At 50.2% G+C, this 26,047-nt stretch overlaps 2 protein-coding genes across 5 annotated transcripts in view; one reads left to right on the top strand and one right to left on the bottom strand.

Annotated features, from left to right (window-relative positions):
• The window catches only part of LOC143834845 (zinc finger RNA-binding protein 2-like), a 41,294-nt gene extending 39,427 nt beyond the window's left edge, over positions 1–1,867 (top strand). For all 4 annotated transcript variants that reach the window (XM_077331699.1, XM_077331700.1, XM_077331696.1 and 1 more), the window contains one exon: positions 1,591–1,867. In XM_077331699.1, coding sequence (XP_077187814.1) covers positions 1,591–1,773 — 183 coding nt within the window. In that variant the 3' untranslated portion in view covers positions 1,774–1,867. The remainder of the gene's footprint in view (positions 1–1,590) is intronic.
• Positions 1,868–4,610: 2,743 nt separating this feature from the next.
• On the bottom strand, positions 4,611–25,806 carry DUS3L (dihydrouridine synthase 3 like). Its single transcript, XM_077331695.1, has 13 exons — positions 25,618–25,806; positions 23,962–24,259; positions 20,510–21,055; positions 19,943–19,984; positions 18,288–18,440; positions 17,567–17,683; positions 15,687–15,752; positions 14,246–14,356; positions 12,000–12,096; positions 10,803–10,878; positions 9,771–9,959; positions 7,900–8,028; positions 4,611–4,789 (listed from the first exon to the last, which is right to left on the bottom strand). The coding sequence occupies exons 1-13, from the start codon at positions 25,653–25,655 to the stop codon at positions 4,717–4,719; spliced, it is 1,935 nt and encodes a 644-aa protein (XP_077187810.1). The 5' UTR covers positions 25,656–25,806; the 3' UTR covers positions 4,611–4,716.
• Positions 25,807–26,047: the final 241 nt, after the last annotated feature.

Here is a 26,047-nt window from a genome sequence, read left to right as displayed (position 1 = left end):
TTATTTATTTATTTACTGAGTTTATACACTGCCCCTCCCGACAGACGGGCTGTGAGTGTGTCACCAAAATCATCAAATTAAAACATCCAAGGTGCAGTTTCCAAGTGAACACCCACAATCGGTCAACTAGTTAAGAGTGTAAAACATTTAAGACCTTATTCCAACATTCCGTTTTTAGAGACGGCTCCAAGTCCATGGGACTAGCCCCTGAGGACAAAAGCAGAAGAACAGGGGTCAGCCGGGGTCGGATAACACAGGGGTAGTCAAACTGCGGCCCTCCAGATGTCCATGGACTACATGGGACTCATGGGAATTGTAGTCCATGGACATCTGGAGGGCCGCAGTTTGACTACCCCTGGGATAACAGAATTCCAGCACCTGATGTCCACCAAAGGCCTGAAGGAACAGCTCTGCTTTACAAGCCCTGGGGAACGGAGACAACTCCTGCAGGGCCCGGATCTCAGACAGAAGCCTGTCCCACCAGGCTGGAGCCAGGGCAGAAAAGGGCCCAATTGGTAGTCGGTGCACCTGCCTTGGGCCAGAGACTGCTACCAGGTTCCCGTTTTGGGACCGCAAAGCCCTCCCAGGGGTGTAATGAGAGTGGCAGTCTCAGACTGGGAAGGGCTTTAAAGGCCAGCATCCAAACCGTGAACCGGATCCAGTGCAGCTGGCAGAGGTCCGTACGGATGTGCGTATGACTTGACTTTGTTAAGACCCTTGTCCCTGCATTTCAGGCCAGTTGGAGCTTCCTGAGCTGGCCCAAGGGGGAACACCCTGCACACAACGTGTTGCAGTAGTCAAACCTGGAGGTCACTTGCTTAGATTCCTTAGATAGGTGGGACCCCAAACTGCTTATTTGCAAACCTGCATATCACAAATGTTCAGGTCACACTCAGAGCACATAGATGAATACAGGTATGTGTGCTCACTGGGTCCTTCCCAGCCCTGTTGCTCTTTCTGCCCATGAACTGTGAACTGGAATGAGAAGAAGAACCTCAGGCACTCAGGCGTGACTCTTTAGCAAGCGTGCACCTTGTTGGAGCTCATCCCAGAAATTCAGACACCAGATCCTGCTGGGGTTGATGGGAACTCTAGTTTCCATAGTCTCCCAGCTGAATTTGGCTGGCAAACCAGTGGCATTAACCAGAGACTTGCTACTCATTTTTTAAGAAAGCCACCTCTCAACAGCTAAGCAGAGTAGGTACTTGGATGGGAGACCCCCAAGGCAGATTGAAGTTGCTAGGCAGAGGCAATCCACCTCTGAAGCCCACAGGGTTGCCGTCAGTCGGCTGCAACTTGACCACACAGGAAGGAAAGAGCGAGCGCCGTGGATAGAGCACATTGCATTTCTGAGTATGTTGCTTGTAATGTTTGTAACTTCTTTAGGGTTTTCTTTTTTCCTCCTTAGCAGCAAGGCCAAGGCTACATAGTAAACTGTTTTTCATTATTATCACTTTCTTTCCAAAATCCGTTTCTTTCCGAAATCCGCTGCCTCTCTCCCCCACCCTCTCTCCCCCACCCTCCCCCAAAAGCCTTTGAGCCGGGCGGCCCTTCAAAACCCTAACCGGGTGTCTCCCTCTCCTCCCGCAGCACGCCCTGCGGCTGCTGGCTTTCCGCCAGATCCACAAAGTGCTCGGCATGGAGCCCCTGCCGGCATCCAAGAGCAGGCCCGGCACGCACGGCCGGAAGAGGCGGCTGGACGTGGACGAGGACACGGCGGGCGAAGGGGACGGCAAGAAGGACAAGAAAGAGGACGAGGACGACAAGGCCTAACCACTGTGGCAGGCTTGGCTAAGCCAACGTTGCCCTGACTTTTTATATATATAAATATATATGAAAATATATTATGTTGCTGTTTAGTTTAAAATTTGGTAATTTGAGTGTTTTTTCTCACACACCCCCCCCCCCGACCCCTTGGAACGGACATACTGTAGATCAGGGGTAGTCAAACTGCGGCCCTCCAGATGTCCATGGACTACAATTCCCAGGAGCCCCCTGCCAGCGTTCGCTGGCAGGGGGCTGCTGGGAATTGTAGTCCATGGACATCTGGAGGGCCGCAGTTTGACTACCCCTGCTGTAGATCTTGTTTGACTGTGCTTGAACCATTAAAAGGATTCCATCGCGCCATGAGTAACCGTTGCTTCTGCAACAGCGCCCCCCCCTCCACACGTAGCCCCCCCTTCCTGATCCCATTCAGCAAGGATGCCCTCCTCCCAACCACCCCTTTGGGATCCTTAAGGAAGCCGCTAGCAACGGGCCTGAGCTTTAGAAACCTTTTGCGGTTTCACGCTAGCGACCCTGAGTCGGGCAGATTCCCACGTGGAGTTCAGGCAGAAGTAGCAGTTCTAAAGAAGCACCGGAGCTTCCGCTGGGAAGGACGACCCCAGCCTCGGCCTCCACCGGCCCCTTCTGCGTATCCTACTGTTGTTACATAGGTATGTTCTCTTCCCACCCGACGTTGACTGCAGCTAGGAAGGTGTTTGGGTGTTAACGGTACAAAACGGGAGCGGCTTTTGAGGAACTGTACAGCAGGCAGGGGCAAATGTTTCTGCTCCCCGGGCTGCCCAGAGAAATCTGCTGGTTTCTTTCCCCCTCGTTGGGGAAACATTGCCTGCCCTCAGTGTCTTCAAACAGGACAGGGGTCATCTTGAAGGTCATAATATCTGGGGGCAGGGGGGAGAACAGTCACCGAGGTGACAAGTCCAATAACAGCTGGGATGGAGAGCAGGGTGGGGTCTGCTTCTTCCAACGGCTGGGCATGCGTTACCTCGAGTGCCTTGCAAAGGGAGGGCGAGGCCCAGCGCTGCACGTAGATTGTGTTCGAACTCCACAGCATAGCCCAGGGACCCATCCTTGCAGCTTCCCGCCTTTTGCCTTTTGGTAAACTCTTCAGCCATAGTGGGGTCACACCCCGCAGCTCCTTTCCTCGGGTGTAAAAAGCCGTCCCTCGCGCCTCCCCAGGAACCCGACTCGTTAACTGCACTAAGGACCGGTCCCCAAGGACATTCTTCTTTGCAACTTCATGACATGGCTGAAGGGGAGGGGAATGTTGTCCAGCAGGTTGGAGTCAACGTTTCTCCTCTGGGGAGGCTTTTCCTACAATGACTGTGGTGTTTTGTTAAAAAGATTTTCAACTTGTCTCCCGCTGTAGAGTCTGGATTTATTTTTTAATTATACCCATTTTTGACTGTATTAACGAGTAACTGCCTGAGGGTGGGAGGGGGGGTAAGGGAGGGGCAGGGCCACCCTCCCTGAAATAAAGGCATCCTGTCTCCCTCGTTTTGTGTAATTCTGAATGTCTACCCCAGCCGTTCTCAACTTTTTTACCACTGAAACCCCGGAAACATGCTTCAGGTTTCGAGAAGTGGTGCGAGGGTGCGGAATATGGTTGGGAAGCAGAGCTGTGGACACGCCCACCTGGGGCCCCTCCCCTCCCCACCCTCTCCAGGCCCACCATTGGCCATTTTGGGAGGGGGGGGCAGGTCAATATGGCCATATAGGATCATTTCACTTGATAAATGTTACATTTTAAAAAAATATATAAAAAATTGACTCCCACGTATTCAGGAAACCTCCAGAGCTATCATGAAAGCCTGGGCCTATTCTGCACACGTTGGATAATGCACTTTCAATGCACTTTAGAAGTAGATTATCCTGTTCTGCATAGGAAGGTCCAGCTGCCAAAGCACTTTGAAAGTGCATGATCCAATGTGTGCAGAATGGGCGCTGGTTTATCCAGATAATCTGCACTACAGAGGTTTGCAAAGCCCTTTGAATCTTGCTGCTGGCTGTACGTGCTTTTCTGACTGCAGATAGCCCATCTTAACACATCTCCTAAAGGCCTTCACCCCAAATTCTGCTGGTTTTGTGTCACAGAACAATTCATCCTTGGCTGGGCTGAATGGCCAGAAATTAAGAGGGACCTTAGCAAAAGGTCGGCAGTGCCTTGAAGCAGTTTCCATCTGCACCCCAGTCCCGAAAAAGGGTGGCTGGATGGTGACCAGCTCTCATCTACACAACGGTTGGTTGTCCTTTGGTGTCCCACATTTCCCATTAATGGACAGGAGGCAGTCACCATCTAGAATCCATCTACCATTTCTTTGCCTGATTTTAGGTCTAATGCTCAGACAGAGCCAAGCCAAATTGGCAAGGGAGATCCCTTGGGTAAGAGGGACCCTCCTTCTCCAACTCTTGCCTGAGATTCTTTTTAAACTGAAATGGGGGGGGGGGGGAAGAATCTGGTGGAAACAAGGTGGCCTGAAGCAGTGGCTGGACAGATGCTTTGGTCTGATGCTGCCATGTGCAAGGGGTGGGACTGGATGGCTTGTGTGGTCCCTTCCCACTCTAGGATTCTATGAGATCTTTGGATCTGAAATGCAAAGCCTTAAAGACTACAACTGAACAGTCCCGATCCTCCCGTAACAGTTCAGGGCAAAGGCCGGACGCAAACAGCCAGCAAGCCAACCAAGATCCCACAGCCAACGAGAAGCTTCCGGAATCTCAACCACGTTAGCCCGCTTGCTTGTACACAAAGGCCGGCAGCCACTAAGGCCCCAAGGGCTCAAAGAGATGCTGGAGACGTCAACCTGGACACTTAGAAAGCAGCCCAATTAAAAATAGAAATTTCATTTTAATTTAAAGCAGAGAGAGCGGCAAAGCGTTTGTTTGCATCCCAGGCAGAGATGAAGCTCCGTCTTCTTGCTCTCACCCGTCGACCTATTTGTACGAATTTGCCTTGTGTTTTGGCAGGAAAGTGAAGCCGGCGGGGACAGGACCCAGGAGGATCTCACTGCAAGAGAGAGAAAGAGAAATATTTTGAACACAGACTCCAGAGAAGGGGTAGTCAAACTGCGGCCCTCCAGATGTCCATGGACTACAATTCCCATGAGCCCCTGCCAGCAAATGCTGGCAGGGGCTTATGGGAATTGTAGTCCATGGACATCTGGAGGGCCGCAGTTTGACTACCCCTGATCTAGACTGCCCCTATCGAACCTGCCATCTTGGGGCGGCTCGTGACTTTCATTAAATAGAACTAAAACAGTTAAAAAGTTAAAAATCAATGACACATTATTATTAGTGGTGTCAAAACTACAGAGTTGGTTCTGGGTGTTCGTTCTCTCTCCTGTTCGACGGAGGCGAAGCCAGAGTGGAGAGCTGGGTATGTTGCACCAGGGGAGGCCCATCAAATTATTTAGGTGTTTGAGCCATAATCCTGGCAGAAGAGCTCCGTCCCGCAAACCCCATGGAGTTGAGCTAGTTCCATTAGGGCCCTGATGTTCTCAGGAAGTTCATTCCACCAGGCAGGGGCCAAGGCCCTGCTCTAGTGCAGAATGAGAACCCTGATCAAAACGGGATGTCCTCAGACGCCACCGGGTCCAAAATTAGTCTATGGGATGACATAAGGGCCTGAAGGAGAGGAGGCCAACACTTTTAGTCTGTTTCAACTGGGGCCAGTAGCTCTGCGAGGACCTGCATCCGAACTAACTGCACGTGAGGGGATTCAGTTGCACAATAACTTCACGCTGCTTCCCCTCCCTCCCCAGCTAAAAGAACCCCCAGGCAACTCATATTCGCATACAATGAACCCGAATCTGTTCTGTTTTTCTTTGGCGCCTCTAAATGGGTGCGCAAGCGAGGGGGACTACACTTAAAAACGAGGGAAGAAAGAGGGGAACCTAGGGTCCCTCAGTGTACCCCCAAAAACACAAATTATAACTTAATATTTATCTAAATGAAAAATGGCCAAACTTGATTCTGGGGGAGGATGTCCACTGCATATTCCAGACGTTTCCCGGAACGTTCATACGTTCTCAAGACGACCATGACTGACGCAGGCAATTTCTTTTTGTGTGCAGAATTGTTTTTCGAGATAGCCGACGTTTCTTGCCTGCCGTGCTGGTTGCCAACTTTTTACTGCTGATGAGTCTCTATGTTCTCTCAACATACAGGAATGTTTTTTGGAAACTGCTGTGTGCCCTTGTTTCAAAGTCTGTATCATACATAGGGATGTGCGCTTCGGGTGGCCACTGGCCTCCTACACGCCACCTCGGGCTTCGGTGATCGCCGGGGCGGCCAAGCCGAGCCAAAGCACACATCCCTACACAGAATTGTCTTTTGCGAGAATGTATGAATGTTTCGGGAAATTTCTCCAATATGCCATGAAAATTCTCACCAAAAAGTGCATATGTATTTGTATTTGTAGATTGTTGGGTTTTATATGTTGCTATAAATCGAAATAATAATAATAATAATCTTATTATTATTATTATTATTATTCAAAGTTTTTGCCATTTTTCTTTTAGATGAATACGGACATTTCTACATGTATAGCATTACTCCGCAAGAGGCTGTCTTTCGGAATAACTCTGCACGTTCTCTGAAGGCAAGCCCACCAAGCTCAAATCACCCTATCATTCTAAGAACCATTGGCTTTGGCAAAAGGGGGCGGGGGGGGGGGAGGACAAGTTGTGACCGTGTGTCATGCATCCGAAGCTGCATCTCCTTCAGCTTGGAGCAAGTTTGGACCTTTAGAAGCATCCAGATGGGTAGCTGTGTTAGTTTGTGGCAGCAGAAAAAAAATCAAGAGTCCATCAGTGTCTGAAGACTAACAACATTTCTGGCAGGGAAGGAGCTTGCGTGAGTCACTGAAGAAGTGAGCAGTGACTCCCGAAAGCTCCTATCATGCCACAAATTTTGTGTCCTCTGTAAGGTGCTAGTTTAGTTCCTGACATGTCAACAGTTAACTGTGGTGGGCATCTTCAGAGGTGGGACACGATAAGATGGGAATCTCTCCATGCCAAAGAGAGGAGTGTGTGAACAGCTGCTGGGCAGTTAATACACTTCCCAGGGTGGTGTGTGTGTGTGTGTGTGCGCAACACAGACTTTCAAAACCAGGGTTTTGAGATACTTTGGAGTTTCTTGACAGCCCTGAAAGCGTTTCCTGAATGGGTGGAAGTTAATTATTCTTAATATATTTTTTGAAGTTGTTAAACATTTATTAGTGATATGATTTATGGACACATCGACACCCCCCCCCCCAAGAGCAAATGACGGGCCTGGAGGGGGTGGGAAGGGAAGGGGCCCCAATTGGGGTTATACTTTTCAGCAATATTTCACATGATCACCCTACTTCTAGGGTTTCCCAAAGCCTGAAGAATGTTTAAGGGGTGTCTCAATGGCAAAAAAGTTCCGAAAGGAACACATCAGATTTCTGGAGTTTCCCAGAGGATGGAATGGAAGTAGAAGAAGAGTTGGTTCTTATATGCCACTTTTCTCTACCCGAAGAAGTCTCAAAGCGGCTTACAATCGCCTTCCCCTTCCTCTCCCCACAACAGACACCCTGTGAGGGAGGTGGGGCTGAGAGACCCTTGATAATACTGCTTGGTCAGAACAGCTTTATCAGGGCTGTGGCAAGCCCAAAGTCACCCAGCAGGTTGTATGTAGGGGAGTACAGAATCGAACCCAGCTTGCTAGATGAGAAGTCCACACTCCTAACCACTACACCAATCTGGCTCTCTAGAAGGTGCTTTTCCTGTATCTGGTGAAGTTCATTAGCAAATCCTTTAGGAAGTCCATCCAGATACAGGAAAAACTGATGGACTTGCTAATGAACTCCATCCAGACACAGGAAAGACAGGAATGTGATCTGTTATCAGTCTCCCTCTGGGAAGTAAATTAAATAAATGTCCACAAAATGTTCACACACCCTACACTTCGGCACAGAGATTCCATTCTTGCCATGTCCTAACTCGAAAGATTCCAGCCACGATTACTGGCTAAATGTCAGGGACTAAAACTACCAGGCCACGGTCACACAGCCCGGAAAACCCACACCAACCAAAAAGCAACTCCTTTGCAAACCAACGTTTGACCAGGCCCCCCTCGCCCCGGATCCCATACCTGATCTTAATCCAGTCGCCCACGTTTTGGCTTGCCATGAGGGTCTCCAAGTAGTCCCGGCCCACGTAGTAGGGAGGTCTCTCGTTGATGCGCTGCGGCAGGCGTTCCAGGAGGCCGGCTGGAATGTACCTTCCCCAAAGCAACATGAAGCTCAGTTAGACAGAGACAGGCTGTGCTGAAAGGGCCTGGGGGGTATTTCTGCTCACGTGGAAGACCTGCCCAGACCCTCTCGTGCAGCAGAAGGCTTCTTGCCCTGACGGAAAGTCCGTGTCCCACTTCTGCAGCCATTCTCAACCAGGGTTTTGTGAATCCCTGGAATTTCTTGATGGCCCTCGAAGTGTTTCCTGAAGGGGTGGGAGTTAATTATGTGTGTGTACATATATTTAAAAATGGTTAAACATTTATCTGGTGATATGACCATATATGGTCATGTCAACCCACCCATCCCCTCCCAAAAGGCTGGGTCTGGAGGGGGTGGGAAGGGGAGGTTCCCCAGGTGGGCGTGTCCACCGCTCTGCTTCCCAACCATATTCTGCAAGATCATGACACTTCTGGGGTATCTTGAAACCTGAAGAATCTTTCTGGGGTTTCTCAGCTGTAAAAAGTTTGAAAAAGGCTGCACTACCAGAGGCTGGTCTGCATGGCCCAGAGTGGGAGATTTGAACCTGGGTCTCCTGGCACTTTAACCACTACATCACACTGCCCTCTTGCAGGGAGGGTGGGGCAGCCCAAACCTCTGCTCTACTGATGGGGACTCCTCCTTCCCCAGCATAAATTCACAAAGGGGAGAGGGATGGGGAATCTGCTGGGTCATCCTTTTTTGGCAGAGCAGCACCAAACAAACAAACAAACAAACAAACAAATATACTGCCCTTCCCAGAGGCTGAGGGCGGTTTACATAAAATGTAGAAAACAATAAAAGAAACAATCTATAACATACAGATAACCATAACATTAATACTATTAACTGATAATTGTAACAATGGTAACAGTGCAAACAGTGATTTTAGGAGGTCCCAAGTAAAAGCCGAGCAATTTCTGACTTAAACTCCAGAAAGCTCATTTAGCAATTCTGGGAAAACTGGTCTCTGGCAGTCTAGGAAGAAGGGCAATGGAAGCACAAGGAGGAGGGCAGTATATAAATTGAATGAATGAATGAATGAATGAATGAATGAATGAATGAATGAATGAATGAATGAATGAATGAATGAATCACGGTCTGTCTGTTGTACGTGAGAGGAAAATTGACAGCTCAGAAAGAAGAAGAATTAGTTCTTATATGCCGCTTTTCTCTACCCGTAGGAGGCTTAAAGTGGCTTACAGTCGCTTTCCCTTTCTTCTCCCCACAACAGACACCCTGTGGGGTGGGTGAGGCTGAGAGAGCCCTGATATCACTGAAGAAGAAGAAGAAGAAGAAGAAGAATTGGTTCTTAGATGCTACTTTTCTCTACCCGAAGGAGTTTCAAAGCAGCTTACAATCTCCTTCCCTTTCCTCTCTCCACAACAGACACCCTGTGAGGGAGGGGAGGCTGAGAGAGCCCTGAGATTACTGAAGGAGAATAGTTGATTCTTAGATGTTGCTTTTCTCTACCCGAAGGAGTCTCAGAGCGGCTTCCATTCACCTTCCCTTTCCTCTCCCCACAACAGACCCCTTGTGAGATGGGTGAGGCTGAAGGAGCCCTGAGATTCTTGCTCAGTCAGAACATCTTTCTCAGTGCTATGACTAGCCCAAGGTCACCCAGCTGGCTGCATGTGGGGGAGTGCAGAATCGAACCCGGCTCGCCAGATTAGAAGTCCGTGCTCCTAACCACTGCACCAAACTGGCTCCCTGAGAAACACGACCGCCCTGGAGAAGGCAGGGATATAGATACCTGCACAGGAACGAAAGCCATTCGAGCAAGAACTTCCGGGTCTTCTCCACGCCCTGAGTGTCAGACCCCCAGTGCTCCAGGCCATAGCTGGTGAAGTCCTTAAGCAGGTCCAGCCGTTCACTAGAAGAAATGTCCCAGTGCCGCTGCTCTTTGATTTCCGTGAATATCCATGGCTTGATCAGCGCTCCTCTGTGGCCAGAAGACAAAACCATGGTACCTATCAGCATACCATTCCTGCTCTTCTACCTGTGGCTGCACCCACCTTGCATTACATATAAAAATGTAAAACTATGGCACAGTATGAAACCACTCTTATGCTGGGGAGAGGGGGAACTCCACTCCAAACCCAAGAAATTTTAAGGCTGACAACAGCAGAAATATAGGGTTCTTTAACTCAAAATAGTTGTATCTCCCTTTTCTATTACAACAAATCTCCCAGAAAGATTTGTTGTGAATTTCCTGCATTCTGCAGGGAGTCCGACTGTATGACCCTGGAGATCCCTTCGAACTCTAGGAATCTATGAACAAATGACCGTTTCCCTGGCTCCTGGAGGTCTCCCATCTGAATACTGTTTAGGGCCAATCCTGCTTAGCTTCCAAGACTGCACAAAATTGGGCTAGGCTAGGCCATCCAGGTGAGGCAAGATGATCTGTAAGTTTGATGTATGGGTGGGAAAAACTCTCTAGTCTTCCAGCATTTGGGGCAGGGGGAGAGACACCCTTTCCCTGTTATTAAGAAGATGAACAGCTGCTTTTGATACCCCACTTTTCGCTGCCTGCAGGAGTGTCAAAGCAGCTTACAAACAACTTTCCCTTCTTCTCTGCACAACAGGCACCCTGTGAGGTAGGTGAGCCTGGGAGACCTCTGGGAGAACTGTTCTGCGAGCACCGTGACTGGCCCAAGATCACCTGGATGGCTGCATGTGGAGGAGTGGGGAATCAAACCCGGTTCTCCAGATTAGAGTCTGCTGCTCTTTATCCACTGCACCAAGTTTGACTCTCAGACGGTACTTTTTCTTTTATGTTGGTTACCTTGCAATCATGATCCCTGAAACACCGGTCAGCGTGGCTCGATTGGCGTCTTCGTAAGACAAGATGTCCCCGTTCCCTGTGTCCGTAGGAGGAGAGCCAAGGATCCGCAAACAAATCAGGATACAAAAAGATTATTTCAGGTGCTGTGAGAGGCATTTTGGGAAACCCGGCTCCTCTCAGCAGCTCCCGCCAGGCCAGCCTTCTGCTTTTCACAAATCACTGGGTACCAGTCTGTTTCCGAATCCAGTTCAAGGTACTGGTCTTGACCTTTAAGGCTATATGTGATCTGGGTCCTACCTATCTGCGAGACCGCAGATATGCCCTCCGCAGGGCATTCTGCTCTGTGGGTATGACTCTGTTGAGGATCCCGGGCCCCTGGGAAGCACGCCGGGCCTCAACCAGGGCCCGGGCCTTTTCGGTCATGGCCCCCGCCTGGTAGAATGAGCTCCCCAAAGAGATCAGGGCCCCGTCAGAACTCTCTGGGTTCCGCAAGGCCTGCAAAACGGAGCTCTTCCGCCAGGCTTTTGGTTCAGGCTGGGCCGAATACTGGGTGATAAGAACGGGTCCTTCCCCATCCTTATATGATCCGATAATATTATTATAGAGGAGGCGACCCTGAATGTAGCAGACAAATTTGTATCCACCAGTGAAAACCTGATATGGTCCTCTGCTGTTCCAAGGGAATGTAGCAACCTGATGCAGATTGTAGCATGCTGCTGGCAGGGGCTCATGGGAATTGTAGTCCACAAACATCTGGAGAGCCACAATTTGGCTACCCCTGGTCTACTGTATGATGTTAAGGCCTGCGGCTATAACATTAATAAATTAGTGCTACTGCTTGCGTTCCACCAGGTTGGGGCCAGGGCTCCGTCTGAGGCTAGTCTAATTTCCCTGGGCCTGGAGCCCCTAAGCAAATTCTGCTGGCTCGATCTTAAATCCCCTTGGGCATGGCATGGCTCACGCCGTTTCATGCCGCCCAGCATGAAGGAGGCTGGAGGATTTATTTTCTTTTCCACCATCTCTTGACTTTGACTGTGGTTTTCCGGGTTGGGAGTTTTACTGGGGTTTTATGGGGGTACTGTTTTGTAATCCGCCATAAGTGCAAGGAGGAAGGTGGACTATGAATTGAATAAATACAATAAACACCAGCAGGGGCTGAGACAGAAACAAAGAGACGCTTGTAACAAAGCACCCTACCGAAAAGAGGCATCGGGCGGGCGAGCTTGGCACACTCTGCAATGTACTGCCAATCCGCCCCCTTGGTGTAACGCTGCTCTCTCGATCGGCCGTGGAGCTGAGGAAGTCCCCAAAAGAAGAAGAGGAGGATGGGGGGGGGGAGAACAATTTGCGTGAAATTTACATTACATTACATAAAGCTTCATCAGCATGCCGTAAGAGAAGCGAGGTTTTACGTAAAATAAACGGGGTTACGTGAAACCCCTAATAAAACAAAGCATAGCTACCTAAACTACTTAAAAACTTAAAAGTGTCATCGTTTGCATCTCAATATACAGGTCTCAATTATTATACCAGTGCTCCTAATCTGTCAAACCTTTTATCACTTTTTTGTCTGTGGGAGATCGATCCAGTGTGATTCTCTAAGCCAGGGGTAGTCAAACTGCGGCCCTCCAGATGTCCATGCACTACAATTCCCAGGAGCCCTTGCCAGCATTCGCCAGCGAATGCTGGCTACGGCTCCTGGGAATTGTAGTCCATGGACATCTGGAGGGCCGCAGTTTGACTACCCCTGCTCTAAGCATTGATATAGCATACAAGTTGAATTCATTTTCTGCCAGATTGTTCCCCTTTTTGGAGTAGAACAGCCGACGACTTTGCTACGTGCTCAATAACTTGGGGGATCTTAATACATTGTTCAGGCATTAGATTCCTGCAGAGCAGGGCTGATCGAGTGAGCATGTTGCTTAGAGAACAGTGGACAGTATAAAAGAAATGCACAAACCGAATCATTGTTTAAAAGGAATTTTCCTATACATTGCAGAGACCACGGCCATGAAATCTATCGCTGCTCAACTTTGCTTGAGGGAAAATAAAAATTAATTCCCAAGGCAACTGGCTGGTATCTGAAATCGTGTGTGTGTGTGCGGGATGCTCTCTGGCGATGGAGCTCATGGTCCAGGTTATGGGCTCTTCTTTTTTTTCTTTTTCCAAGCCAGTGTGGTGTTGCAGACACTTTGTGTGGGGCAGGGATGATCCGTGTTCTTGGTGATTGGGGGGGGGGGGGCAAGAGTGGGAGGGCTTCTAGAGTTCTGGCCCTGCTGGTGGACCTCCTGATGGCACCTGGGTTTGCCCACTGTGTGACACAGAGTGTTGGGCAGCACGGGCCCCTGGCCTGATCCAACAAGGCTTCTCTTAAGTCTGGGGCAGGGATGCTCTGTACTCTTGGCACCCGGGAGCAACAGTGAAAGGGGGTCCTGGAATTCTGGCCTGACCCAACATGACTTCTCTTATGTTCTTATGGCTCTACCAAGCATGCTTGGCATCACACAGATCCCACTCAAAGCTTGTGGGGACACCCAGGGGTGGAGCCTATGGATCCGTTCCGCTAGCAGGGAAGGCTCCTGGTCCCAAAGGAACGAACCTAGCAGAATGGATCTGCTGCACCTCACCCCACTCACCTCTCTCTTGCGAATGACGAGCAGCATTTAGGTTACAAGGAGGCATCCATAGAGAGAAGACATAGCATGTTCTGCTTCTGGCTTCTAGTGATGTACTTGAGCATCTTCATGACCCCCTCCCCCACACACACACACACAAATAAAACATGGGAAATTATCTCCAGCTCAGCCATGCTGGGATATCCCAGAATCCTCTGTTGCTCCCCATTAGAAATGCACCCTTCTGGATCGCAAGTCATAAGTAAGATATCCTGGGCTGCAGACTTCTCCTAGCCACCTCTCAGGCAAATTCAACGCTCATTTTTATGGCAAGAGCAGGCCTTCACTGTAAGAACACAAGGAGAGCCCTGCTGATCAGACCAGAGAGGGTCCATCTTGTCCACCATCTCACACATTGGCCAATTGGATCTTCTGGAAGGCCAACAACAGGGCATAAAGACCTGATGTTGGCTGTTGATACTGGGGTTCAGAGGTTGACTGCCTCTGAATGTGGAGGCTCCCTTTAGACCTATGACCAGGAGCCACCGATAGACCTACTTGCTATGAATCTATCAGGAATTGTGTACAGGGCAGGGGAACTCACACACCACAAACGGAGAGGCTGGGGAGGGTGCAGTGAGTCTTTCTAATGGACAGAGGTACCCTGGGAAAGGATGCACTACTAATATTCTCATGTTTCAACCTGTCTCCTCTTGTGGTGAAAGAAGTCTTGGTTCATCAAATCAATTTCCCTCCAGGGCCCCCGAGCTTGGTCCAGAGCAGAGGTCTACCCACAATGCTCTGGGGAGCCAGGAGGGCGCTGCTTACCGTGACCAAAGAGGCCCCCCACTCCCGGAGGTTGGGGATGATTTTGTGAGCCAGGTTGACTTTTTCCTGGACTCCCGTCCGGATTTTCACTGTCAGGGGCACATCCAAGACCTGGCCGAGAAAGAGAAGACTAGATCAGGTTAGCCCAGGCCGCCGCAGTCAGGGCCAAGCAGGAATTCTAGGAAGGAAACACAAAAGGGAGGAACAAAGCTTGGTGTAGTGGTTAAGAGTGGCTGCTTCTAATCCGGTGAGCCGAGTTTTTTTAATTTTATTTTTTATAATCTGATTTCTAGACTGCTGCTCCCAGCAAACTGACTCATGACGGTTTACAGAATATATATAAAAACATAATTACATAAAAATCTGACAACAATGAAATCCCCGAATCTTACCCCAATAAAATAAAATACAAATGAGCAATAAACTACGATAGGGCAAGATGGCGGTACAACTAGGAAATGTCCCCGGCCTCCAATGCAGTTGATTCAGTGGGCTGGAGTGGCTGGGGAGATGGAACGCAGCAGGCTATAGGGTCTATAGCAGGGGTAGTCAAACTGCGGCCCTCCAGATGTCCATGGACTACAATTCCCAGGAGCCCCTGCCAGCGAACGCTGGCAGGGGCTCCTGGGAATTGTAGTCCATGGACATCTGGAGGGCCACAGTTTGACTACCCCTGGTCTATAGGGTCTAATACTCAAGAACGGGGGGGAGTGGAGGGGGGGGGGTTGAAATTCCCTGGTACTCATCGTGTCCGGCCTCAACCAAACGCCTGGCGGAAGAGCTCTGTTTTGCAGGCCCTGTGGAACCTTGAGAGCTCTAACAGGGCCCCGCAGCTCTTCAGGGAGATCATTCCAGCAGGCCCTGGCCCTGGTTGAGGCTAGGCATGAGGTTTGATTCCCTGCTCCTCCACCTGCAGCCATCTGGGCCAGTCACAGTCCCGTTTCAGCTGTTCTTGCAGAGCCCTTCTGTCAGCGCTCTCTCAGCCTCCCCTCCCTCACAGGGTGCCTGTTGTGGGGAGAGGAAAGGGAAGGCAACTATAAGCCACTTTGAGACCCTTTTGGGTAGAGAACAGCAGCATATAAGAACCAACTCCTCTTCTTCTTCACGGTGGACCTTGAAAGAGGAGATACCCACCTGGATCTGGGAGTGCAGAGGGGCAATGAAGGGGGGACGACGAATTCCTTGGCAAACAGCAGCTTTGGACCCTGGAAGCCAATTGTAATGACCAACCTGGCAAGTCTGGCAGGGATCTTTAAAGACCTACCGTAGAGTCTCATCAGGCATTCGTCCGTCTGCATCGTAGCTGTGTGAGAGACAAAGCGGCCCCCTAGTCTGCACAAAGCGGGCTTGGGCTGCCACTCTGCGTTAGAAGCAGCGGATCACAGAACAGAGAGCAAAATGACCGAAGGTCGTGGCCAGGCAGGCGATGGCTTGCGCTTACCGTGTTCATGCCTCGGACAATCTGCTCAAACTTGTTGGTGCGGCTCATCAAGGCACAGCCTCCCCCCTGTCAAGAAAGGGGTGAAGAACTGGGGTGACCTTTCCCCTGCCTCAAGACATGCAGTGGTACATAGCATTTGCAGAAGAGTGGGGATGTTAGACTCCTATTGTGCAGAAATCTAGCATGTCAGGGAGAACCTTCCTTCCTGACAAGTTACACCTTTCTAAGTGCAGGGGATTGTTTTGCACAAAACAGCCATCAAATCACCTCCTCCTAGAAACTGGGATCATCATGGGGGAAAGGCACTAAAGGCTTTGTCCGGATATGCTAGTTTTCTGTCTACGAGGTCTTTGGAGTCCCTCCATGAACAGCCGGCAAAGAATACTGATTAGGACAGGAATTCTTGTCCTTTTTGAGCCTGTGATCCCCTCTGGAATTCTGACAGCGTGGTGGGTGCACCTGCAAAATGGCTGCCGCAGGAGGTGGGGCTAGCCACAAGATGGCTCCCAGGGTAAAAATCCTCATGTTGCTGCAGTCCAAGCAACGCTTTTAAAAACCTGAACCACCAATCAAATCTCCAGTGGTCTAATAAAAACCTTGTGGGGCAAAAGAGACACACCCACTTTCTGAAAACACCCAACGGGTGCCGGAAAAAGTGTCGGAAGGCAACACGGAGGACCCGTGCATTAGCTGCCATGGGCTTTGGTGATCGCCAAGGCACCCAAACTGCGCAAAGCACTCACCCCTAGCTCAGATCAGGGTTGCAAGTCTCCTGGTCCAGGCGAAGGTACTCCACTTCCTGGATGCGCCTTGTCCCTCCAAACTCCCCCAAATCCAGAAGAAAGTGGCTTTTTAATGTGCTGTACTGCCATCACCCGGAAGGGATGTCGCTACGCCAGGGTTGTTGACGAGCTGACCCTTTGGTTTTGGGGCAAAACTCTATGACATGAAGCAAATTCTACCATTCTGCCCAAAAGCAAGAGGGCCATTCCCCAGCTCAGGCTTTTGTAGGCTGGGGACCGGCAGGACAACTGCCCCGCCCACGCATTGCGTATGTGCGGCCGCACCCGCACATTGTACATGCGCGGCCAAAATCACGCATGCGCGACACTTTCGCGCATGCGCAAAAGTGCCATGCATGCGCAATTTCGGTCATGCATGGCGCATGTGCGGCCCAGCCGCGCATGCACAATGCACAGGCACAGCCCTGATTCCCTCTCCCCCCCTTCCGCAGTAAGAAGCTTCCCGGGCTGCAAGCTTGCGGCCTGGGAAGTTTTTTTACTGCAGGGGGGGGCAGGGAGAGGGAACTGCGGCCCGGCGCCATGGCCTTCGCGGCCCGGTGCCGGGCCGTGGACCGCAGGTTGGGTACCACTGCCCCAGCTTCTCCAGCAGGCTGACATCAGCACATCAGGTGATGTTGAAAAGCTCCGGAAAGCGCCCCCCACATCCAAAAGAAATGTGGAGTACAAATAACATAAATAAATTAAAAATAGATGGGTTGGGCAGCTTAGTGGACTGGATTCCACAGATCTGTCTAGGACATGTAAATCTTTCCTCCCACACAAGGAACTACCCCTGGGCACAAGGCAGCACCTCCATGTGCTGGAGGAAAGCATTACCCCAATGGAAGAGGTGTGCAGGATAGCGCTTGCTGAGAACTAAGCTGCGGTCCTGGATGAAACCCACTTTCCCAGCAGCAACCACAGAATCATAGAACTGGAAGGGCCCTCCTGGTTCACCTAGTCCACCCCCCTGCCTGTCGTTCCCATGGTCCGAATTCCGGAGCCGGAACTGGAGACTGGCAGGATGCAAAGCCTGGACTCTGCCTGGACTCCCATTCCGTGCACGTGGACACAGCCCCGCTGAACACGAGACGATACCTTCTTGTACACCAGATCTATCGGACAGCCAACGTTGATGTCCACGAAATCCACTTCGACGGCCTGGCTCAGAAGCTCCGCACATTTGGTCATGGTGTCCGGGAAGGCTCCTTCCAGCTGCCAAGGAAAAGCAAACCCACGTGACCTTGGGAAACTACTCTGCAATGAATCAGCCCCTTGGTCTGTTACTCGTAGTAGCCTCTATGGCAGCCTTTCTCAACTTATTTAGCATAGAGAAACCCCTGAAACGTTTTTTCTGGCTTCGAGAAACCCCAGAAGGGGCGCAATCGAGCAGAATATGGTTGGGAAGCACAGCTGTGGACACGCCCACCCTGGGCCCATCAATGGCATTTTGGGAGGGGGGAGGGCACGTCAACATGACCATATATGGTCAATATCACCTGATAAAGGTTTAGCAATTTTCAAAAATACATTTTTCCTGTTTGTGATGTAGAAATAAATATCCTTTGCACTGGGCAAGCCGGGGATTGAACTTGGGACCTTCTTCACACCCCGCAGAGGCTCCGCCTCCGAGCCATGGCCCCTCCCCAGGTGTTCCAGCACAGTCCTGGAAAAACTCTCTTGACATGCAGGAGAGGATGCCGAACGGAACTACGCAGAAGGTTCTCAATTCTGACAAAAGAGTTGAAGTTCCATGACGCCAGGCTAGGAGGCCCTTGGGTCCAATCTATGCTCCCCCCTCCCACGTGTAACGAGTCACCTGCACGCCAAAGAGGTCCTCTGTGTAGTGTCGCTTCAGCAAGGCCCACTCCGACGACTGCCCCTGAAGCAGGTTGGTGCATACGGCCATCTCTCCGCAGGTGACGTCGGCTCCGAACCTCTTGCATATCCTCCGGAACGGGAGATTGCCACACTGAAACCATTGGGAAGGATGGGGGTTCCCGTTAATCACATGACTTTGGGCAGGTGCCACTGGGTACTGTGTTTCTTCCCCACCCTCTCCCATCCCAACAGGCCCAGGACAGACGAAAAGGAGTTGCTTCTTATATGCTGCTTTTCTCTACCAGAAGGAATCAAAATGGCTTCTAACTGCCTTCTCTTTCTCTTCCTGCAAGACACCCTGTGAGGGAGGGGAGGCTGAGAGAGCCCTGATATTATTGCTCAGTCAGAGCAGAAGGCAAGTTGGTCTTTTCCAACCACTTTTTCTATACCACTTTTCCTCTACCTGTAGGAGTCTCAAAGTGGCTTACAATCGCCTTCCCTTTCCTCTCCCCACAACAGACACCCTGTGAGGTAAGTGAGGCTGAAAGAGCCCTAGCATTACTGAAGAAGAGTAGGTTCTTATATGCCGCTTTTCTCTACCTGAAGGAATCTCAAAGCAGCTTCCAGTCGCCTTCCCTTTCCTCTTCCCACAACATAAACCCTTGTGAGGAGGGTGAGGCTGAGAGAGCCCTGAGATTACTGAAGAACAAGAAGAGTTGGTTCTTCTATGCTGCTTTTCTCTACCTGAAGGAGGCTCAAAGCAGCTTCCAGTCACCTTCCCTTTCCTCTCTCCACAACAGACACCCTACAAGGGAGGTGAGGCTGAGAGAGCCCTGAGATTCCTGCTCGGTCAGAACAGCTTTCTCAGTGCTATCGAGAGCCCAAGGCCACCCAGCTGGCTGCATGTGGAGGAGGAGCGGGGAATCAAACCCGGCTCGCCAGATTAGAAGTCCGCACTCCTAACCGCTCTGCCAAGCTGGCTCTTCTTTTAAAAATGGGCAATTTTATAGTGGAATTCCCTGTCAGCAGTTGGGAGTGATGCCCACGAGACCACAAGGCTTTAAAAGAGGGCTGGACCATGGATTCCCAGATGGGGGTTCGTAGATCTCCAATATTCTGTGGGAGCTCCAGAGGGGGCCCACGGCCTTTCTCTTCCTGCCTTAATGGACTCAGCCACAAGCTAGGGAACTGGCTGTTTCCATTCCCCCCCCCCGCACTTTCCTGAGCATGAGGAAGTTCTGTGCCTATGGTGTAGCCTGCATGCCGACCCCTGCCTTAAACTGCTTCCTGTCGTCCCCCCCCAGGCCTCTTCAACCCTGCCAGTTAATGTGGGGGGTGATGCCATGTCACTTCTGGGGGCAGGGTAATCACAGTCCTCTTACAGCTGTTCTTGCAGATTAGCCCTGTCAGAGCTCTCTTGGCCCCACCTCCCTCACAGGGTGTCTGTTCTAGGGAGAGGAAGGGAAGGTGAGATTATCAACCGCTTTAGAGTCCTTTGGGTAGTGAAAAGCGTGGTATAAAAACACACTCTTCTTCATCTAAATGAATTAAAGAAAGAAATAATTTGGCGTTTGAAATTGAGTGTATTGGACAGGCAGCTTCAAGTGTGGGAAAATAAATGCACCTCCCATAGAAGGGAGCTTTTCTACTTACTGTTGTTAAAGGGGCCAGGTAGAGCTTGCCCTGGAGATCCAACTGGAAGACAAAGAGTTAAAGAGAGGGTGGGATGAGACATGAAAGGGAAGCAGATTTTCGCAGGTCAACCCAGGGTGGGGTAGTGCTTAGGGAGACCCAAGTCTGAACCCTCACTCTGACTAGGAGAAGGAAAAGGATGAAGATAATTCTCTATGGAGACTACGAAAACCCAGCACAGAAATACTGGACATTGTAACCATTAAAAGAGATGTACTGTGAACAGTCACAGATGCGGTACACAGCCGTAGGAGACTCACTCTCCCCCAGAGAGACTGCCTGTCACAGGGTCTGTGCTCAAGGGTCTGTGCTGACCTTTCCAGCTTCCCAAGGGAAACCTGTACTGTTCTGCAATATAACTTTTAGGAATCAGAATTACAAGTGGCTCCAACTTCAATTCAAATGTTTAAAAATGTCCCCAGATAATAGGAATTTGAAGAATAGGAATAATAGGAATTTGAAGAATGTGCTTTCCAAAGTAATGGCTTAGTTCAACTGTCCTGGAGCTGGGAAAATAGTTATGAGTACCTTTTTCTTCTCGCAGAGTCTCAGTTTTACAATATCTTCATCCGTGACGGTGCCAGCCGTCCGGACAGCGGAGTCCGCTAGCGGGGAGGCACCCTCCAACGTGGACTCTTCCCTCTCCGAAATGCTGACAACCCCTGGCCCTTCGTCTTTGGCAACTCCTGCGGTCCCTTTGGAAAGGGAACAGTCTGTTGTGTCGTCCCCCCCTGTGGCTGCACGGCTGGGTTTGCCCAGGCAGTGAAGGTACCGGTTAGATTTCTCAAAAGCCACTTTCTTCTTGCGCAGCTGCTGCTGGAGTTCTTTGCTGAGGCTGTTTTTCACCATCTGTTTCCCCTCCCACTGCTTCAAAAGGTCCCCATTCACAAGGTTCCTGTAATCTTCTCCCAGGTGGGCCCCAGAGAACCGACAGGTCACACCGTACATGCATTTGCCAAAGTTTTTGAAGAGCACGCAGGTGTCTCCGAGGTCCGGCAGCTTCACAGCCATGTATTCCTTCACATCGTGCAGGAAATGGCACTGAGACCCAAAGAAGCATTTCTCTGCACGTTCCTGTGACAGGAGAAACAGCTCAAGGTAAGAGAGGGGACACCTGTCAGCCTCGCTGGCAAATTTATTTATTTATTTAATATAGATAGATCCCGCCCCTCAATTGAAGTCTTGGGGTGGCTAACATTAAGAGAAAATTATAACAAAGTAAGATGACATAAATCATAAAACATTATAAGCATTAATATACACATAATTATTAAAAACTTAACCATCCGTACATGAGGTTTTGCACATGTGTCCATGAATGGGCCAGCTACATGTATCTCTTTAAAAATGAGATATTGAAAAAAAAAAGGGGGGGGGAGTCTCATAGAATCATAGAGTTGGAAGGGGCCATACAGGCCATCTAGTCCAACCCCCTGCTCAACGCAGGATCAGCCCGGAGCATCCTAAAGCATCCAAGAAAAGTGTGTATCCAACCTGTGCTTGAAGACTGCCAGTGAGGGGGAGCTCACCACCTCCTTAGGCAGCCTATTCCACTGCTGAACTACTCTGACTGTGAAAAATCTTTTCCTGATATCTAGCCTATATCGTTGTACTTGAAGTTTAAACCCATTACTGCGTGTCCTCTCCTCTGCAGCCAACAGAAACAGCATCCTGCCCTCCTCCAAGTGACAACCTTTCAAATACTTAAAGAGGGCTATCATGTCCCCTCTCAACCTCCTTTTCTCCAGGCTGAACATTCCCAAGTCCCTCAACCTATCTTCATAGGGCTTGGTCCCTTGGCCCCAGTCTGTATTGAGGATGCCCATTATTGCCCGATTATATTCATGCCAGCCTCAACCAAAGGCTCTATTTTACAGGCCCTGCAAAACGGTTGAAGTTCCGACATGGCCTTGATCTCACCTGGGAGCTTATTCCATGGGGCTGGGCTCAAGCCAGAAAGGCCCTGCCCCTGGCTGAGGCAAGATGCACCTCTTTGGGGTTGGGGATGACTAGCCTGTTGGCACTGGCACAGCGTGAAACCCTTTGGGAGACATCTAGCCCACTGACCTCCAAACAGAGGTACACCATGGCTGGGGACATTCAGAATTCTGACATAGCATGGCAAGCACAGCAGCAAAGTTGCTGCCACAAAATGGCTGCCACAAGAGGTGGAGCCAGTCAAAATGGCTGCCACAAAATGGCTGCCACAACTCATGTAACACAGTGTGGATCCTTGGATCCTTATGCTTTGGTGACAGCTGCTGACAAAGCAAAGTTTGGAAATAAAATCGGCACATTCAATCATATCTCTAAGGGCCAATTAGAAGCCTTGCTGGGCAAAGGCCCTATGTGGCCTCACTGACTTCTTAAAAGACTCTTGGGGGTGCCAGGAAACGCATCAGAAGGTGCCATCATGCCCACGGGCACTGTGGTGGGGGCCCCCAACCTCCAGCTTTTCAGTTCTGGAGACCCCGGCATCTCCAAGTAAAGTATCCCAGATAGGGGAAACGCCGTCCAGCACAGGATATCCTGGAAATCTCCTGCCAATCCTAGCACAGAGCTCTGAGCTTGGCAGACAAAGGCATAGGGCATTTCCTATGTTCATACATGCACATGTACTACAGGTAGGGTAGCATCAGCAGCACACATCAAGCTTGCAGGCTCTCAAGTGCAGAGGGGACATCAGAGTCTGTCAGTGGGAACCCAATTACTTAGTGCACGATTAGCCAAACTGTGGCTCTCCAGATGTTCATGGGCTACAATTCCCATGAACCCCTGCCAACTAGCCATGCTGGCACAGAATCATGAGAATTGTAGTCCATGAACATCTGGAGAGCCACCATTTGGCCACCCCTAACCTAGTGTTTCATTCTAGCCCCTCCAGGGTGTGTGCCTCTTAGGCTCAATTCTTGGCTTCTCTAGTTAAAAGATTTTAGATAGGATGACTTTTCTCTGCCCAAGATCCTGGAGACACCTTCCCAGTCAGAGCAGAAAGTCAGGGGACAGATGGATGGCATTATATGTTCTTAGATATCATTTGTTTGTTTATTTATATACCGCCCTCCTCTCAGGACGGTTTACATGGAACTGGAGAAAAACAGTAGCGATACAGTCCTAACAGGAGAACAATAACATCATGGAACAAACATGGTGAGAACGCTCATTTTAACTGTAACATACTGACGGCCCCGTAGGATGGACACATCAATGGTGGTTCTCATGGGGCCAATGGGAAGTGACTGAATTCAGGTCAACCTCAACCAAAAGCCTGGTGGAAGAGCTCCCTTCTGCAGGCCCTGCGGAACTATTTAAGCTCAGCTAGTTTAAAGACTTCTAGAGATCAGATCCCCGTTGACAGTTCCAATGAACACACTTGGCACATGAAGTAGCGATATGGAACTCATGATTATTCTTGCTGAAACTGATTTGATAAGCAATGCAGATTCCATCCCCAGCGGACCTAACATGAACAAACTGAAGCTGATATACAAGCCGGCTGAGGGCAGTGTAGCCTTCCACCCATGTGCACATTACACCCTTCGGGCCAAGCCAACCAAGGCCAGGACCACCCAATAATATCCAAGCTCCCTTCCTCCCAAGAGTCCAGCCTCTCAAAAGGAATGTAGCAATTAGACTACATAGGCAAAGCAAGACAAAAAAAACGGTTACAGAGACTGAATTAATGTCCAGGTCTGCTGTCCCCCCTTCCCCCCCCCCCAACAAATGACCATATATTGACAGGTTACTACTGACACCTCACCAGCACCTTACAAATAACAATCCTGACCCTAGAGTTGGAATGACAATTCTACCGCCTCCCTAATGACTCTCCACTAGAAATCACCCCAAGGGAGACAAGGTGCCTGTCAGCAATACCCACGCGTGAGCGATTCAGGTGGGTTTGGAGACAATCCGTCCAACAAATCCTACCCCAAGTAAGCTCCTCTGGGCCACCCACTCGCTTCCCACCCAGCCTTTACCTGGATTACTGACGGGCACAGGCGATGCTTCTCGTAGTGCATGGGATTCATGCATGGCCGATTCTTATTCTGTCCGCGGGCCCTCTTCCGCCCGGGAGATTTCTTCAGCTCTTCGACCGCCTCTTCCAGCAGACTTCCTTCCTTTCCATCTTCTTCCATCTTCTGCAGCTTGGAAGGTGGTTCTTTAAGGTCGCTGCTGATGTCCTTCTTTCCATCACCACCATCAAGGTCACCTTTATTAGCTCTCAGGTCATCTTTTTCAAGGTAAGCGTGAAACTCTTCTTTCGTGGTGAGGTACCTATGGAGAAAAGGTACAACAGTCTTCGTGCATCAGCAGAAGGACCACCTGCTCTTGCAGGCTGCCCACATGCTCATTTACTTATTAACTGGAGGTCATTCTCTAAGCCGCATACCCCTTCCCCTGTGGACATGCCCACCTAGAGCCCCTCCCCTTCCAAGCCCATCATTGGCCATTTAGGGAAGAGTGGGTGTGTCGACTTGACCATATATGGTCACATCACTGGATTAAATGTTCACCAAATTTTAAAAATATATTAAACAATTAATTCTGACCCATCAAGAAACCCCAAGGTTGAGAAAGCCTGAATACAATTTCTGGGCATTTCATTGATTATGTTCATAGAAAAGAAGAGAAGAACTGGGATTTTTGTACCCCGCTTCTCACTACCCTGAAGGGGTCTCAAAGTGGCTTACATTTACTGACCCTTCCTCTTCTCACAACAGACACCCTGTGAGGGACGTGGGGCTGAGGGAGCTCTGACTGGCTCAAGGTCACCCAACCGGCTGCATGTGGACAAGGAATCAGAATCCTACACCAAGCTGGCTCTCTTTCTACGCAGCCCGGAAAATCATAACTACCAGGTGACTCTGTCTGTGAAAGCCTTGGACAATTAATTGGATAGAGAGTGCTTCTTCTAGAGCTCAGAAGAATGTAATAAAGTTGTTGGAGAAAAGGTTCACAACAGACAAAAGGAAGTAACACTTTAACAACCAGTAACAAATTGTGGAGGTGTTGATGGTTATGAGCACAGATGGCTTTAAAAGATTCATGAAGCTGAAGAGATCCGGTAGCGGCTACCGACCAAGGTTTACTAAAGGGAACCTTCACATTCAGAAGTGGTAGGCCCCTGAAACTCATTGCTGGGAGACAACAGGAGAATAGCTTGGGCTCCACACGGGGTGAAACCAGATGCTGAACTGGATGGACCAGGAGTCTGATCTGCACCTTCCTTCCCAGCAATTAAAATTCCATCAATGAAAAAAAAATGCAAACCATGTCAGAGCACAGCAGGACACATTATAAAAGAACTGATGGTCGTGTTTTATTTTAGTCTGTATATAACAGTTTGTAGAGATCTGTTCAAAGAGAGTAGACAAATGTTTGAAAAAAAAATCAGAAAAGTCAAAGGGAGAGGGAGACGCCACAAGTTTCTGCTCAGGGGGAAATCACTAAAAGGAGACGGGAGGCTGGTTCCTTTGGGGGGGGGGGATGGGCAGGCAGGGCCTGAGTGGGGGCCGGGATCAGACCCTCCTGGAGAGGCTGGACCAGTGGAGGAGTCCCTTGGGGTCAGGGGAGCTGAGGGATGCCAGCTAGCTAGAATATCGATTATTGGCCGGCCTTAAGCATTCACTCACTGGGCTCTGATGGGCGCCACCCCCGCAGGAACCTCCATGCCGGCTCGAGGCTTTCTGCAGGGGAGGGGAGGGTGGAGAAGCGACGGGGACCACCGCTGCCTCCCACGACTGAAGCGCACGCTGCTCCACTCAGGCGCATGCGCACACTGGACGCTGAGCGGAGAGCCACCAGCGAGACGACACGAAGACCAGTGTGGGGTGCCCGGGTAGAGAGGACTTCCGGTTTCCGTTTCCGCCGCGGGAGCTTTTTTCTCCCAAGGACGGGGAAGGCTTGGGTTCCGTATCATAGAGTCGCCGAGGCAAAGGCCGGACGCCGCGCCATAGAGAGTGTCTAGGATAGAGCGTCAGATGCTGTGGTAGACACCAGGAAATGACGGAGGAGGAACGGGGGCGGTGGGCGGAGACAAACAAACTCGCGGGAAAGAGAAGC

The sequence above is a fragment of the Paroedura picta genome, chromosome 4, assembly GCF_049243985.1.
Source record: "Paroedura picta isolate Pp20150507F chromosome 4, Ppicta_v3.0, whole genome shotgun sequence".
NCBI classification, from domain to species: Eukaryota; Metazoa; Chordata; class Lepidosauria; order Squamata; family Gekkonidae; genus Paroedura; species Paroedura picta.
Note: the sequence above shows the minus strand (reverse complement) of the source record. Positions and strands in the feature narration are given on the sequence as shown.